General features: G+C 41.8%; 1 protein-coding gene across 5 annotated transcripts in view; it reads left to right on the forward strand.

Moving 5' to 3' along the window:
- odad4 (outer dynein arm docking complex subunit 4) overlaps positions 1-14,770 on the forward strand; it is an 89,309-nt gene that overhangs the window by 37,812 nt on the left and 36,727 nt on the right. For 2 of the 5 annotated variants that reach the window (XM_043674740.1, XM_043674742.1), the window contains exon 12: positions 455-508. The exons of the other annotated variants lie outside the window; for them this stretch is intronic. In XM_043674740.1, coding sequence (XP_043530675.1) covers positions 455-508 — 54 coding nt within the window. The remainder of the gene's footprint in view (positions 1-454; positions 509-14,770) is intronic. 5 annotated transcript variants of the gene reach the window in all.

A 14,770-nucleotide genomic window follows, 5' to 3' on the forward strand; every position in this document is an offset into this window, starting at 1 on the left:
AACTGCGCCCAGACCTGGGTGACTGGTTTGTTTTGTTCAGTTAAAGTTGCTGCATCACAATGTGTGTCTCATGCTGATTCACCGGATCAAACTCCACCCAGACCCGGATCAAACTGCACCCAGACCCGGATCAAACTCCACCCAGACCTGGATCAAACTGCACCCAGACCTGGGTGACTGGGTTTGTTTTGTTCAGTTAAAGTTGCTGCATCACAATGTGTGTCTCATGCTGATTCAGTGGAATAATTTCAGAGGGTTACAATATGGGGACTCATACTCCCATGAGTTTAGAAGGTTAAGGGGTGGGCGTAAGGATGAAGGTTAAAGGGACAACAGCAAGACACCTCACTGCAACATTACCTCAAAGAGGAAATGAAAATATTATTGGGGAGATTTAAGTATATCTCAAAATTATTGAATAGAGTTTAAGTAATCTACTGTGTTTGTTCTATAGACTTAAAGATACTTCTTGATCAGACAGTTCCGTCTCGAGAGGGAACTGAGCAAGGTAGGTTCAGAATACAGTTATAGTGTCATAAAAGTAAAATCGTAGAACCTTCGAACAGGAAAGGAGGCCATTTGGCCCATTGTGTCAGCACCAGCCTGCTTGCCAACTCTTGGTCCTCAGTTTTGCAGGTCACAGCACTTCAAGAGTAAGTCGAAATGTATTTTTTAAATGTGGTGACCTATTTCTTCAGACACTAAACTGCAGATCCCTACTACCTTCTGGATCAAAGCTGTAATAGCTGTTGAAAAACAAATATTGCACCAGATTCCTGTCTGCGTTAAGGTTTTTTTGTTTCCTGTCCCAGTGTTTTGAAATATGTTTCACCTTCTTGAATTCATGCACTGGTTTTCATTCCTTCTTATTTAATCATTCGTGGAATTTTAAGCAGACTGCCATGAGGCCTATTCTATACCAAGGGAATCTCCAGTCTGGAGTATGGCCACATCAGAGACAGAGGTCCAGGGCATAGAGTGAGTGCTGGATACATTTATTAGCTCCTGACATAAAAGCAAAATACTGCAAGTGCTGAGTTCACCCATGGCTAAGAACAAACTTGGCAACAATGGGATATTGTGAAAAGAGATAAGTGTAATAAAGCAAGAAGAATACATGAAGAACATTGGCAATCAAGAAGAGAATGATGAAAGGAAATTCAAAGAGGTACAGAAAGATGTCAATATAATTAGGAAGCAAATAAGGAACTAGATGTAATTATTTCTTTGATATGTCCTGCATAGACAACACAAAACCAAAGGGAAATTAAGATAGGCAGCTTTGGCAGGAATATTGAATAGTATTGACTGGAGATTAGTCAGTTCACAATGCAGAGTGATGCCAACAGCATGGTTCAATTCCCACACTAGCTGAGATTTCCATGAAGGATTCTCACCCCTCACCTGAGGCATGGTGACAGTCAGGTTAAACTAGCATCTGTCATCTCTGTGTAGTGAGAGCGCAGTTCCCTAGCCTGGTTGTGGTATGGCAGCTTTGCATGTACCTTATTGAATAGTGAATGTGATTTTAGACAGATTCAAAAAGAACATCAAAATATTTAAGGCAGATAGGAGAGAGATAATTAATAAATTGGAGAAATAAAGATTAAATCATTTGAACCTGGTAAACAGAAATCTGTCAAAATTTAAAAATGACATTAAATTATGTATTGAGAAAATGCTCAATAACATTTCAACAAATTTACAGCATATTTTTCTAAATACAAAATGAATTTTAATAAAGCTGAGGACGAGGTATTCAAATTTGATCAGATGAACAATGTGATTAATGATTTCTTGGAAAATAAAAGTCTAAATAAAATACCGGCATAAAGGGATTGAGGGTCATGCAGATTAATAAATTCAGAACAAGTAAATGCCAAACACTGGAGTTCATTTCCGGCAGAATAAAATGTAAAGAAAATGGTTCCTCTTGCAAGGAAGCCATAATTTGGTGATTGTAAGTGTAAGGGTTACTACTAATAAACCTAATGAGGCATTCATGAGAAATTTCTCAATGTAGATAGAGAGAAACAATTATTTCTATTGGTTGGAGATTCTACGACTCAGCCATATCTCAGTTTACACATGCTGTAAAAATTAAAGCCTGACTTTATTCTGTAAAATGTATGTACACTTTCAGACTCCAATAGTGGTAAACGTCTGAAACTTTCTTGCTCAAATGGCAATTGATGTAAGATTAATTGTTCATTTTAAATTTAATACTATCAATTTTTGTTAGCCAAAGGTATTGAGGGATATAGGGCAAGGATGAGTGTTTGGAATTCAGTTGTAGATCAGTCAGAATCTCTTTGAATGACAGAACAGGTTCAAGGGGCTGGACAATGTCTTCCAATTCCTACGCTCTTTACTCAGAGTCATGGGAATATGGAACTCTCCACACAGAGCAATGGAAACAAACTTTTGGGATAAATTATGCCAGACAATAGCTCAGTATGTAATGGGAAAAGAAAAAGATATTTTGACAGACTGAGATGACATTGTGGGAGAGAAGGTGTGTGTCCATCATTGATCTGTCTCCTAAAAACTGTAACTGTAAGAAAAGGCACATCACCTACATGGGGCTGGAAGATTGAATGTTGATTATCAAAGAGAAATTCAGTATGCACCAGGAACTGACAAGCACAGTCCAGGGTGAGATTGGAGGATTGGCAGAAAGGAGTGGAATTGTCAGCTTTCCCCTCTGTGTCCCAGCTCAGAATCCTGATTCTTGCTGAAATGATAAATTAGACAAACTAATTTAATTTCTTTAATGCCTACAGTGGCTGAGATCTGCTAGTGTAAGAAAGCTGATGATGTTTCTGATGTAGCCAGCATAGAGTGTACTGAACAGTAACATACAGAATTAAACTTCAGCTCGTAACTTCTAATTTACTCTCTGGCCTTTCAACTCCAAATAGATTACTTTCTGAAATCTGGTTGATATGGTCCTCCTCCATTATTGGTGTCATTCGTTGACCCAGTTAGTGCTGGGGACGAAGGGAGCTGTTGAAACGGGGCAGATTCTATGTGAATCATGCCAGGACCAGAATCCTGGCAAATCATATAATGAGAGCTACAGTTAGAGCTATAAATTAAACAATAGTGGGGAGGCAACACAAATTGCTGGAAAAGCACAGCAGGTCTGGCAGCATCTGTGGAGAGAAATCAGAGTTAATGTTTTGGGTCCAGTGACCTTTCTTAGAAACAGTAGTGGGTCAGTTGATGGGGAATTAGAAAATCAAAGTGAAAGGAGAAGGTGGGAGTGCAGGATAGTGGTGACTCTGATTGTTACCAGAAAAGAAAAAGGATGGACAGAAATTGTTACCATCATATTGCACAGAGGAATCGTACAAAAACAGGGACATTTGATAATAGAACAAGCGTAAAAGGTTTATATTGAACATTAATGAGGTAACAGCAAAAATAGAGATGAAGGGTATGATTTGGTTGTGATTACTGAGACGTGGCTGCAGGGAGACCAGGTTTAGGAATTGATTATCCAAGGGTACTCATTGTTTCAGTGGGATAGGCAGGAAGGAGAAGGAGTTGGTGTAGGTTTGTCAGTAAAGGTAGAGATCAGTGATGTAGGAAGAAATTATATCAGCACAGAGATCAAGATGAAGAATCAGTCTCCATAGAGATAAGGAAAGAAGTAAGTGTAATCTGTAGGAGTACAAATAGTAGTCACACAGTGGGGCACAGTATAAACCAGAAAATACTAGGCATTTATAAGGAAAGTACAGCGATAATCATGGGTGGTTTTAGTTTGCATGTAGACTGGATTCATAAAATTTGCAAAGGCAGCTTCAAAGGAGACTTCATTGAATGTATTAAAGATTGTTTCTTATAGCAATATGTTGTGCAAATAACCAGGCAGCAGGCTATTCTGTATTTGGTATTGTGTAATGAGGTTAGATTAATTAATGATCTCATAGTAAAGGATCCTCGAGGGAAGAGTGATCATAGCATGCTGGAATTTCACATTAACTTGGATGGCAAGAAACTGATAGGAAGTACTTTTTGCCAAATTGGCTGAAGACACTAAAATAGGTGGGAAAGGAAATTGCAATAAAGAAATAAGAAATTTACAAATGGATAGGTGAATGGGCCAGAGTTTGTCAGATGGAGTTTATTGTGCATAATTGAGAGGTTATTCATTTTGGCTGGAGGAATAGAAAGGCAACTTATTATCAAAATGGAGAGAAACTTCAGAGTGTTTCGGTGCAGAGGGATCTGGGTCTCCTTGTGCAGGAATCACGGAAAGCTAGTATCCAGGTACAGCAGGCAAGTGGAATTTTATAGAGTTATAGAGTCATACATCATGGAAACAGACCCTTCAGTCCAACTAGTCCACACCAACCATGTTCCCAAACTAGACTAGCCCCACCTGCCAGCATTTAGTCCACATCCTTCCAAATCTTTCATATTCATAAACATATCCAAATGTCTTTTAAATGTTGCAATTATACCTGAATCTACCACTTCTTCTGGAAGTTCATTCCAAACTCGAACCACACTCTGTGTAAAAAACGTTGCCCTTCATGTCCTTTTTAAATCTTCCTTCTTTCACCTTAAAAATATGCCTCCTAGTTTTGAACTCCCTCACTTGAGGGAGTTCACTTTATCTATACCCCTCATTATTTTATAAACCCTTCAACCTCCAAAGCTCTAGTGAAAATAATCCCAGTCTACCTTTATAACTAAAACTCTCCATTCCCAACACATTACTGGTAAATCTTTTCTGAACCCTCTCCAGTTTAATAATACATAACAGGGTAACCAATTTTATTTATTGAGAAAGGAGTAGAATATAAATGTAGGGAAGTATGGCTGTAATTGTACAATTGCACCTGGAGTATTGTGTACAGTTTTAAAGAGGGGTGTACTTGTAGTAGAGACAGTCCAGGGGAGGTTTATTGGATTGATTCCAGGGATGAGGGGTCTTGTCTTATGAAGAGAGATTGAGCAGTTTACGGAGTTTAGGAGAGTGAGAGGACATCTAATTGAGATCTATAAGATGCTAAATGGGATTGATAAAGTAAGTGTAGAGAGGATATTCCCTCAAGTAGGGCAGTCTAGAATGAGAAGGTATAGTTTTAAGATAAGGGACAGCTGATTTAAAACAGCTGAGGGGAACTTACTTCTGTTAAAGGGTCATGAATCTGTGGAATTCACTCTCTGAGAGTGTGGTGGATGCTGGGAAATTGAGTAAATTTAGGAGAAAGAGAGACACATTTTTAATTAGTAACAGTTTGAAGGGTTATGGGGAGCAAGCAGGAAAGTGGAGTTGAGGCTGAGATGAAATCAGCCAAGATTGTATTATATAGCATAGAAGGCTCAAGGGGGCGTATGGGCTCTTCCTGCTCCTGGTCCTTGTGTTATTCTATGCGAAGGATTCATACTCTACAACGGTGCCACTTGTAGCACTGAGACTCCCAGAAGCTAATCGTTTATCCTGCACTTGCTCTCTGTTTGTGGAGTCAGTAACTCCTTCCTTCCCTTTCACTCTCTTCTGCTTCACTATCTTGAACACTTTTTTTTTAATCTGGTCTTTGCAGTTTCTGTAACAGCAGTAATTTTATTTGAAGGTGATGTCCCTGGTTTTAGGAAGCTGAGTGAACTAGACTAAGCAACAGAAGCAGGGGAGCTTAGAGATCCTGAGAGGTTGGAACGCAGGTCATACACAGTGCTGCAGAGTGACCTGGTGATAGTTGACTGAGGAGGAAATGCCCACTGAGACCTCAGGATGAACAAAAGGAAAAGTCACTTATTGCTCAATCTTGGCTTCTTCTGAGTTTCTGGTTACAGACATTTTCATTGCAAGGATCTCTTCCCCAAAGCTCTAGCTGGTATGATCCTATATGGTCTATGGAAGAGGGGTGGTGAATCACAGGTAAAAGAGTGAGGGAGGGATGTTGGAAGATGCAGCACACTTCTGAGCAGTTCTTCGATAGACAAAATATATGTACAGCAAATTGTGTGTAACCTGCTGTTTTATCCCATAGGCTCCCGAACATCCACCGGTCGAATCATTCCTGGCACTCCCAGTAATAGCCTTGCGGATGGAAACTGGATGGAGCAGGGTGGGTTTCTTCAGCATGCAGCAGGCAACATTAATTCCCAATGCTGAGTCTACTGTCTCACATTCTCATCGCTTGTTATTGCTTTCCCTCTGAGTTCTGGTTTGAAATACTCTTGCCATTGTTTCTCTTGTGCCAAGCGCATCCACAGGTTTTCACCTCTTCTTACTGTTACTCTTTCCCATGTGGAGTCTTGCTATTCTGAAATCTGAGTGCAGGGGCTTTTTGTATTGATTATGGGCAATGGGTATTGCTGGTTGGGCCAACATTTATTGCCCCTCCATAATTACCCTTGAATGGGTGGTTAGGAGGTACCATCTTGAATCACTTCATTGTGTAAGAGCATCTCCAATACTGTTAGGGATTTTGACCCAGAGACAATGAGGTAACCGTGACATATTTCCAAGTCAGCAGGTATGGAGGGGAACTTGCCGGTGATGGTGTTCCCATGTATCTTTTGCCTTTGTCCTTCTGGATGGAAGTGGTCATGGATTTGGAAGGTGTTGTTTAAGGAGCCTTGGTGAATTTCTGCAGTGCATCTTGCAGATAGTCCACACTGCTGCTACTGAGCATCGGTGGGAAGGAAATCAATGTTGAATATTTATGGATGTCGCACTAATAAAGCAGCTGCCCTAAACTGGATGGTGTCAAGATTCTTGAGTTTTGTTGAATCCACCTCCATCCAGATAAGTGGGGAGTATACCATCACACTCCCGAATAGTGTCCTAACAGTGATAGTCAGCAGTCAAGTTACTTGCCACAGAATTCCTCGCTTTTGTAGCCACAGTATTTATATGGCTGTCCCTCTTCAGTTTGTGATCAATAATAAGTCGCAGGATGTTGATAGTGGGGCATTCAGCAAAGGTTTTGTCATTGAATATTACTGGTGATGGTTAGAGTCTCTCTTGTCTGAGATGGCCATTGCCTGGTATTTAGGTGCTGGAAATGTTACTTACCACTTGTCAGCCCAAGTCTGGATATTGTCCAGGTCTTGTTCCTTATGTACATGGACATATACCTGAGGAGCAGCGAATGGTACTGAACATTGTGTGATCATTAACGAACATCCCCACTACTGACCTTATGGTGGAGGGAAGGACATTTATAAAGCATCTGAAGATGGTTGGGCCTAGGACACTATCCTGAGGAACTCTGCACAGATATCCTGGAGCTGAATGATTGACTTCCAACAACCACAACCATCTTACACTGTGCCAGGTATGACACCAATCAGTAGACAGTTTTCCATCTGATTCCCAAAAGCTTCAGTTTTGCTAGGGCCCCTTGATGCCACACTCAGTCAAATATGACCTGGATGTCAAAGACAGTCACTTTCACCTTGTCTCTGGAATTCAGCTTTTTTGTCCATTTTTGGTTAAAGGCTGTAGCGAGGTCAGAAGCTGGGTGACCCTTGGGGAATGTCAGTGAGTTTTGCTAACTTGATCCATCAGTTTGCTGATAATTGAATGTATGCTGATGCGAGGTGGCTTTTGGCCTGCTTTTTGCTACGTTACCAGTAGATATCAGTGTTGCAACTGTGCTGGAATGGCGTGGTTGGAGGCATGAATGACTTCCAGAGCCTTCAATAATATTATTGGAATGTTGTCACGGCCCATAGACTTTGCAATATCCAGTAACCTCAGCCCACTCTTGATATCACAAAAAGTCAGACAAATTGCCTGAAGATTGGGATCTGTGATTCTGGGACTTTTGGGGGAACTCGAGATGGATCATTCTCTTGGTACTTCTGGGTGAAGATGGATGTTAATGCTTCAGTCATGTCCTGTGCACTGGTGAGCTGGCTCCCCCATCATTGAGGATGGGATGATTATGGAGACTCCTCTCCCAGTTAACGGTTTAATTGTCCGCCAGATTTAATTGCTCAAAAAGCAGTGGCTACACCTCAGAAGTAATTTGTGTGAAAGTGCCAGAGATGTTTCTGAGAGTCCTGATGAAGTGCTTTTTAATGAGCAGTGGTGAGGCAAAGACCAGATCACCTGCTTCAGCAATCGGTTCTGAGAGTCATTAGAAAGACAAATTAGTGGCCAACAAGTTTGGAGAACACAAATAAAGAAAGCATGCTCAATTGTACAGGGCTTTGGTGAATACCTAGAATACTGTTGTTATTTTGGTCTCTGTTTCTAAGGAAGGATATAGACACATTGGAAGTGGTAGAGTGAAGTTTCACTAGATTGGTCCCTGGGATGACAGGACGGAGGGAATTGAGTCTAAATCTCTGGAGTTCTGACAATTGAGAGGTGATCTTATTAAAATTCACACAAGATTCTGAAGGGGATTGCTGATAGATAGCAAGAGCCTGGAGCATGTGGTATGAGGATAAAATTCTTTATTCAAATAGTTGTGAATCTTTGAAACCAACTGCCCCAGATGATCAGGGATGAATCCATCATTAAATCGATTTTAGGCTGAGAGAGATGAGGAGTCAGTGGGAAAATGAGTTGTGTTTAAAGGTCAGTAATGGCGGTATTGAATGGTGGAGCAGGTTTCCAAGCGTTGAAATGTAGACTCCTGCTCTTATTTCCTACACATTTACTTGAGACATAAATGTCCCAGGAAACTGGGGAGAATTCCCCCACTATCCTTTGGGATGGAGATCTTTAGCATCCATCCATCTCTGAAAGACAGCACCTCTCAGTGCTGCTTCGGTTTTGTGCTCAGATCCCCGGAAGTCTGGCTTGAACTCAAAATCATCTCATGTCTCTCAACTTAGCAGTTGCACAAGGCTTCATTTCGGAATTAGATGAGGGATGTTTCCAGCACGGGGAGTAACTTTTCATCCAGTGTATTAACAAAATGCAAGTGCAAAAAGCAAAATGATGTTTTAGTTTAGTTACTTTGAATAATGAAGAAGTGAAATGTAAAACTCATGTCACCTGCTACTTTCTGACAGTACATCTCAGCAAATCGGAAACATTGGCTGCAATTCAAAAGCTTGAAGTGGTCCAGGAAAGCAACAATGTTCAAGAGGGTAGGGGAAATCTCTTTACACAGCATTATTAGTCCTCAAAGATGATTAAGATAAAGACTGCTGTAGCTTTTAATTAAATAGATATATGAAATAGGGGTGGTTCATGGCTATGGGGAGAGAGCAAGGCAGGGAAATAAGTTTCATATTGTTTTAACAAAGAACCAATTTGAATTTGTTGAATATAATGGTCTCTTCCTGTAAACTGATTTGCAGAATTATTCCTTCTCATGCCAGAATCTGCTATTTCTTACCCACCTGCCTTCCCCTGCCATCACTTTGTGTGCTGCTCCTCATTAAGGTGCCTTCTGCTTCTCCTGCCCACAAACATCACAGTAAAACCAAGAAAAATATCCTTCAGGGAAGGAAACTGCCATCCTTACCTGGTCTAGCCTACACGTGACTCCAGACCCAGAGTGACGTGGTTGACCTTTAACTGCCCTCTGGGCAATAAATACTGGCCAGCTAGTCCCATGAATGATTTTTTTTTAGCAAGATTATGAGATCTCCAGGACTCTGGTCCCATTGGAACAGTTCCCTCCTTCCCCCAGTACTGTTGCCAATATCCCATGAATTTGAACCATTTCTTCCACACCAATCTTTGAATCATTCATGGATCTCTTAAATCTTGTTGATCCTGTGCCAATTATCTTGTGGATCAGCTAGTAACCCATAAATTATTACCTTTTTGGTTCTGCTTTCTAATTTAGCTCTGAGCTGCTCATATTCCCTCAGCAGAAACTCTTTCCTGTCACTTCCAATATCGCTGGTACCTACATGGACCACAACAACTGGACCTTTCTCCTCCCACTCCCAGTTCCTCTGCAGCCCAGATGCAATATCCTGAACCTGGGCACCAGGCAGGCAACACAGCGTTTGGGACTCGAGATCCTGGCCATAGAGAATGGTGTCTATTCCCCTGACTGTATTATCCCTCATTACAATATACTCCATTGTGAATCAGCAGCTGTGTGGACTGTTATCAGCAGCAATGAGTAAGAATCTACTTGCATTGACTTCAGTTCACTCATTGTTTAGTGTTTAAAGTTAGTTAGACTTTTCATAAACCATTATGGCTGAGCTTGAGTTACTAAGAAGGTATTGTTTAACCAACTGTGCTCCTGCACTAGTCTCTGAAGAGTTAACTAAAATGTTAGAGGGAGAACCCAGTGCTGGTGAATCGCATTCTCCAGGTAAGTTCTCACTATAACCAACAGTTCAGTACCATCATCACTGTGGCATGTCCTTGCCTGCTCCATACCATCCTCCTTCCCCTGAGCTTTAAATTGAAGTAATTTTCCAGTCACTTATCAGAAATCTCCCCAGCAGTTTCCTTCCTTGTTATTTATTCTGATCATTCACATGGACCTGAGGCTGCTGGAAAATATGGACACAGACCAACTGTGATGAGATGTGCTTATTTTTCACCTCCCTGGTTACAGCTCCATGAATGACATAATGTGTCACTGAGCAGCTACCTCACTATTGGAGAAGGCAATGCAAGTGGAGGTTGTGTCAGGTGGTAGGTGGCGTCCCTGTCTCTGAACCAGAAACCCTAGGATTGACTCCAGGACCTGAGGCTATTGGAGGTGTATTTATAAGTTGGCTTAGCAGGTCGATTACCAACCTGCAAATTATTCTGAGAAACTTGATGACAGGTGATAGGAGTGGAAGAGATCTCTGGGGTTAGCTATACACCAGAAGGCAACAGCAATTCACTGGCAGATCTTAGTCATGGCCTAATATTCAATCAGAAATGGAAATCCATGGTCATCAATGTCTCAGTTGGAACACAGTACATAGAGTGTGTGAAAGTTAATTGTCAAACATAAGGAAAAACAATATAAACTAAATAGTACAAGTAATGGGGTTGTAGAACAGAGAACCCTCAGACAATGCTTTAGAGGTGATGGGGGTACACTAATATCATGGTTATGTCACTGGGATAGTAATCCCAAGGTTTGGTCCATTCATCCAGTGACAAGAATTCAACCCCAATACATCAGCTGGAGCATTTAAGTTCAGGTATTCAATTCATTTAATGAAGTCCCCTTCACTTTGGGGAACTCTGCTGAGGGTATAATGGGGTTTCCATTGATGTCTTGTCACAGTTACAACCACAGAGTGGGAGACGCCCTGAGGAAATACAGCCTCAGATCCCGGCTGGCTCCCCAGCACAGCGCTGCTCTCTCCGCTACACTGCCATTGAGCTCATACCCCATCAGCCCATTTTGGGTCATATTAGAGATCCCAGGCCATCTCTCAGAGAAGAGCAGAGAGTTTATCGCAGTGTCAGAGCCAGGATTTCACCATTCATCATCACCAGCAACAGTTCTTTCTGTTTCTGGGATCTTGCTATGTGTAAACCAGTCACCAGGTAACCAACCTGGTGAAGGGCTCATGCCCGAAACGTTGATTCTCCTGCTCCTTGGATGCTGCCTGACCTGCTGTTTTCCAGTAACACATTTTCAGTTCTGATCTCCAGCATCTGCAGACCTCACTTTCTCCTACCAGGTAACCAACGTCAATCATTGCATTTCAAAGTAATTTTTGTTTATGTTATTCTTAAGAGAATCATAAGGTTCTGAATTGGATAAGATGCAATATGTGAAAGACATTTTTCTCCAGAAACAATTTGGGATTAACAGTTGGCTTTATTTGACATAACCTTTCATTTTACTATAATAGATGACAAACAAGTTGAGGAAGAAGTGCCTGAAAAGGTTGAGAGTGAAGGAGCCATGTCTGAGGGTAGGTTGTCAGTATAGACAGTGACCAGGGGGTAGTGACCTGTTATAGCAGCTCACATATTGACCTTCCTCTGGCTAGTTGTACTCTCTGTCCTCAATTCCTTATTAAAAATGCTGCTCTTGCTCTTTCCCCAGAGGCATGTACACAAATCTCAGAAGTTCAGGAGGTACTCTGCTCTCATGGCTGTGTGACTGGGTTAGTTATCCCAAGACTTGGACTAATGACCCAGAGTCAAGAGTTCCAATCCCAGCTCAGCCGCTGGAGAATTTCAATACGGACAATGAAATGAATCTGGACCATGGAAGTACCAGATTCTCATAAAACCCACCTCATTCACTAGTGTCATTTAGGGAAGGAAATATGCCATCCTTACCTGGCCTGGCCTACTTGTGACTCCAGACCTATATCTACGGTAATGACCTGTAACAATTTCCTGAAATGTTCTTCTAAGTCACAGCGCATTGGCTTCATGGAGGCACATTACCCCGTCTTCTCAAATGTATGGAATCATAGTATCCCTACAGTGTGGAAATAGGCCTTTGGCTCAACAACCCACACTGACTCTCCGACGAGGAGTATCCCACCCAGACCCATTCCCTTTACATTTCCCCTAACTAATGCATCGAACATAAACATCCCTGAACGCTATTTAGCATGACTTATTCACTTAACTGGCACATCTTTGGACTGTGGGAGGAAACCAGAGCACTCGGAGGAAACCCAAGCAGAGACAGTGAGAACTTGCAAACTCCACACAGACAGTTGCTCTAGGCTGGAATTGAACCTGGGTCCCTCGTGCTGTGAGGCAGCAGTGTTAAACACTGAGCCACCATGCCAGGCGCAAAACTGTGAAAGATAGTTTTCTCCAGAGGTGATCAGAATTTATTTGTTAACACTGATATCCCTATATGATACATAACCATTTACTTTTCTATAATAGATACCAAACAGGTTGAGGAAGAAGTGCTTGAAAAGGTTGAGAGTGAAGGAGTCGTGTCTGAGGGTAGGTTTTCAGGAGAGGTCGTGACCCGTTACAGCAGCTCACACATTGACCTTCCTCCGGCTAGTTTTACTCTCTGGCCTTGATTCCTGATTAAAATGCTGCTGTCACCTTGACTGCAGGTGTACGTACACAAACCCCAGAAGGCAGGAGGGGTTTGTTTGTAATGTGGCCATGTGACTGTGTTAGTGACTGACACCCAAGGCCTGGACTGGACTGGTGACCCATTGGCAGGAAATCAGTTCCCAGCACAGCTGCCAGAGGATTGAATTTCAGTGAATAAAATAAATCTGAAATAAAAAGTTTCTGTTCATAACAGAGACCATGAATTAATGAGGAAAAAATAACTCCAGACTTGCTAGTACATATTCTGTAAATAAATCAAATTAAACTTGATCGGATTGTTTAAAAATGAAATGGTTTTGTAAATGAAAGGACAGAGAGCAAATGTTATGTGAAAAATGTGAGATCACTAAACCTTAGCGAGAGTATTGTAAAACAAATGGTAGAAAGGAGAGAGTGTAGAAGAGATTTACTGGAATGATGTCCAGGGTGAGGTTAAATTAAGAGAATCTGGGATTATTTTCCTGGGATTTCAGGAAAGATTAAATAGAGGTTTTCAACATTAAGAAAAGTTTTGATAGTAGAGAACAGAACAGGACAGTCAGTAACCACAGGATTTAACATCATTCACACAACTTTCAGGGGGAATATGAGCGGCGCTATTTCAATGAAACTACCTATTATTATCTGGGATCCTTTGCTTGAAAGTGCACCACATGAAGCCTCATAAAACCAGTCTGAGAGAGAGATCCCCTGACAGTGGGGCAGAGTCAATGTCACAATCTGCAACTCAGACCCAAGTTCTCATTTTGGAACTGGGACTTAGTGTAAAAATGATATGAGGCACAATATTTGATTTGTGGATTCACAGATCGAAAATTAAAACAACAGTCATAATTCAATTTGCATGTAATGTTACAGAGTCTTTATCCATTGATCGAACTGAGGCTGGGGAGTTCAGTCCTCATTCTCATGTTTGAGAACGTAGAGAAGGAAATATCCTCAAAGCTCTTCCTGCTACTGAACTTCACTTTGGGGAAGTGTGCTGAGGGTATTAATGGGGTTTCCATTTATGTCCTGTCACAGTTACAGCCACAGAGTGGGAGACACCCTGAGGAAATCCAGCCTCAGATCCCAGCTGGCTCCCCAGCACAGCGCTGCTCTCTCCGCTACACTGCCATTGAGCTCACACCCCATTAGCCCACTCTGGGTCATATTAGAGATCCCAGGCCATCTCTCAGAGAAGAGCAGAGAGTTTATCTCAGTGACAGAGCCAGGATTTCACCTTCATCATCACCAGCAACAGTTCTTTCACCCGGTTCTGTTTCTGGGATCTTGCTGTTTGTAAACTGGTCAATGAACCTCAAAGTAATTCATTGTCTTTGAAACCCTCAAAGATGTTTCTGAATTGGAGCAGACACATCATGAGAGGGACATTTTCTTCAGAAATGACTGGAGTTTATCTGTTGACTATATTTTACATAACCTCATATTTTTGTGATAGATGCCAAACAGGTTGAGGAAGAAGAGCCTGAAAAGGTTGAGAGTGAAGGAGTCGTGTCTGAGGGTAGGTTACCAGTATGGACAGTAACCTGTGTGTAGTGACCTGTTATAGCAGCTCACACATTGACCTTCCTCCAGCTAGTTGCACTCTCTGTCCTAGACTCGTGCTGAAAAATGCTGCTGTCACCTTGCCTGCAGGTGCATGGATACAAACCTCAGAAGACAGGCGAGGGTTTATTAGTAATATGGCTGTGTGACCGTATTAGTGATCTGGACTGGGGGGATGGTGGTGGTGACTGTCTCAGGGTTTGGGGGATCAATTGGTAAATGACTGGGAGTGGGTGATTGGGGAGCTGGGTAGGGGGTGGGTGTGTGATTGGGGAG

The sequence above is a fragment of the Chiloscyllium plagiosum genome, chromosome 33, assembly GCF_004010195.1.
Source record: "Chiloscyllium plagiosum isolate BGI_BamShark_2017 chromosome 33, ASM401019v2, whole genome shotgun sequence".
In the NCBI taxonomy this organism is placed as follows: Eukaryota; Metazoa; Chordata; class Chondrichthyes; order Orectolobiformes; family Hemiscylliidae; genus Chiloscyllium; species Chiloscyllium plagiosum.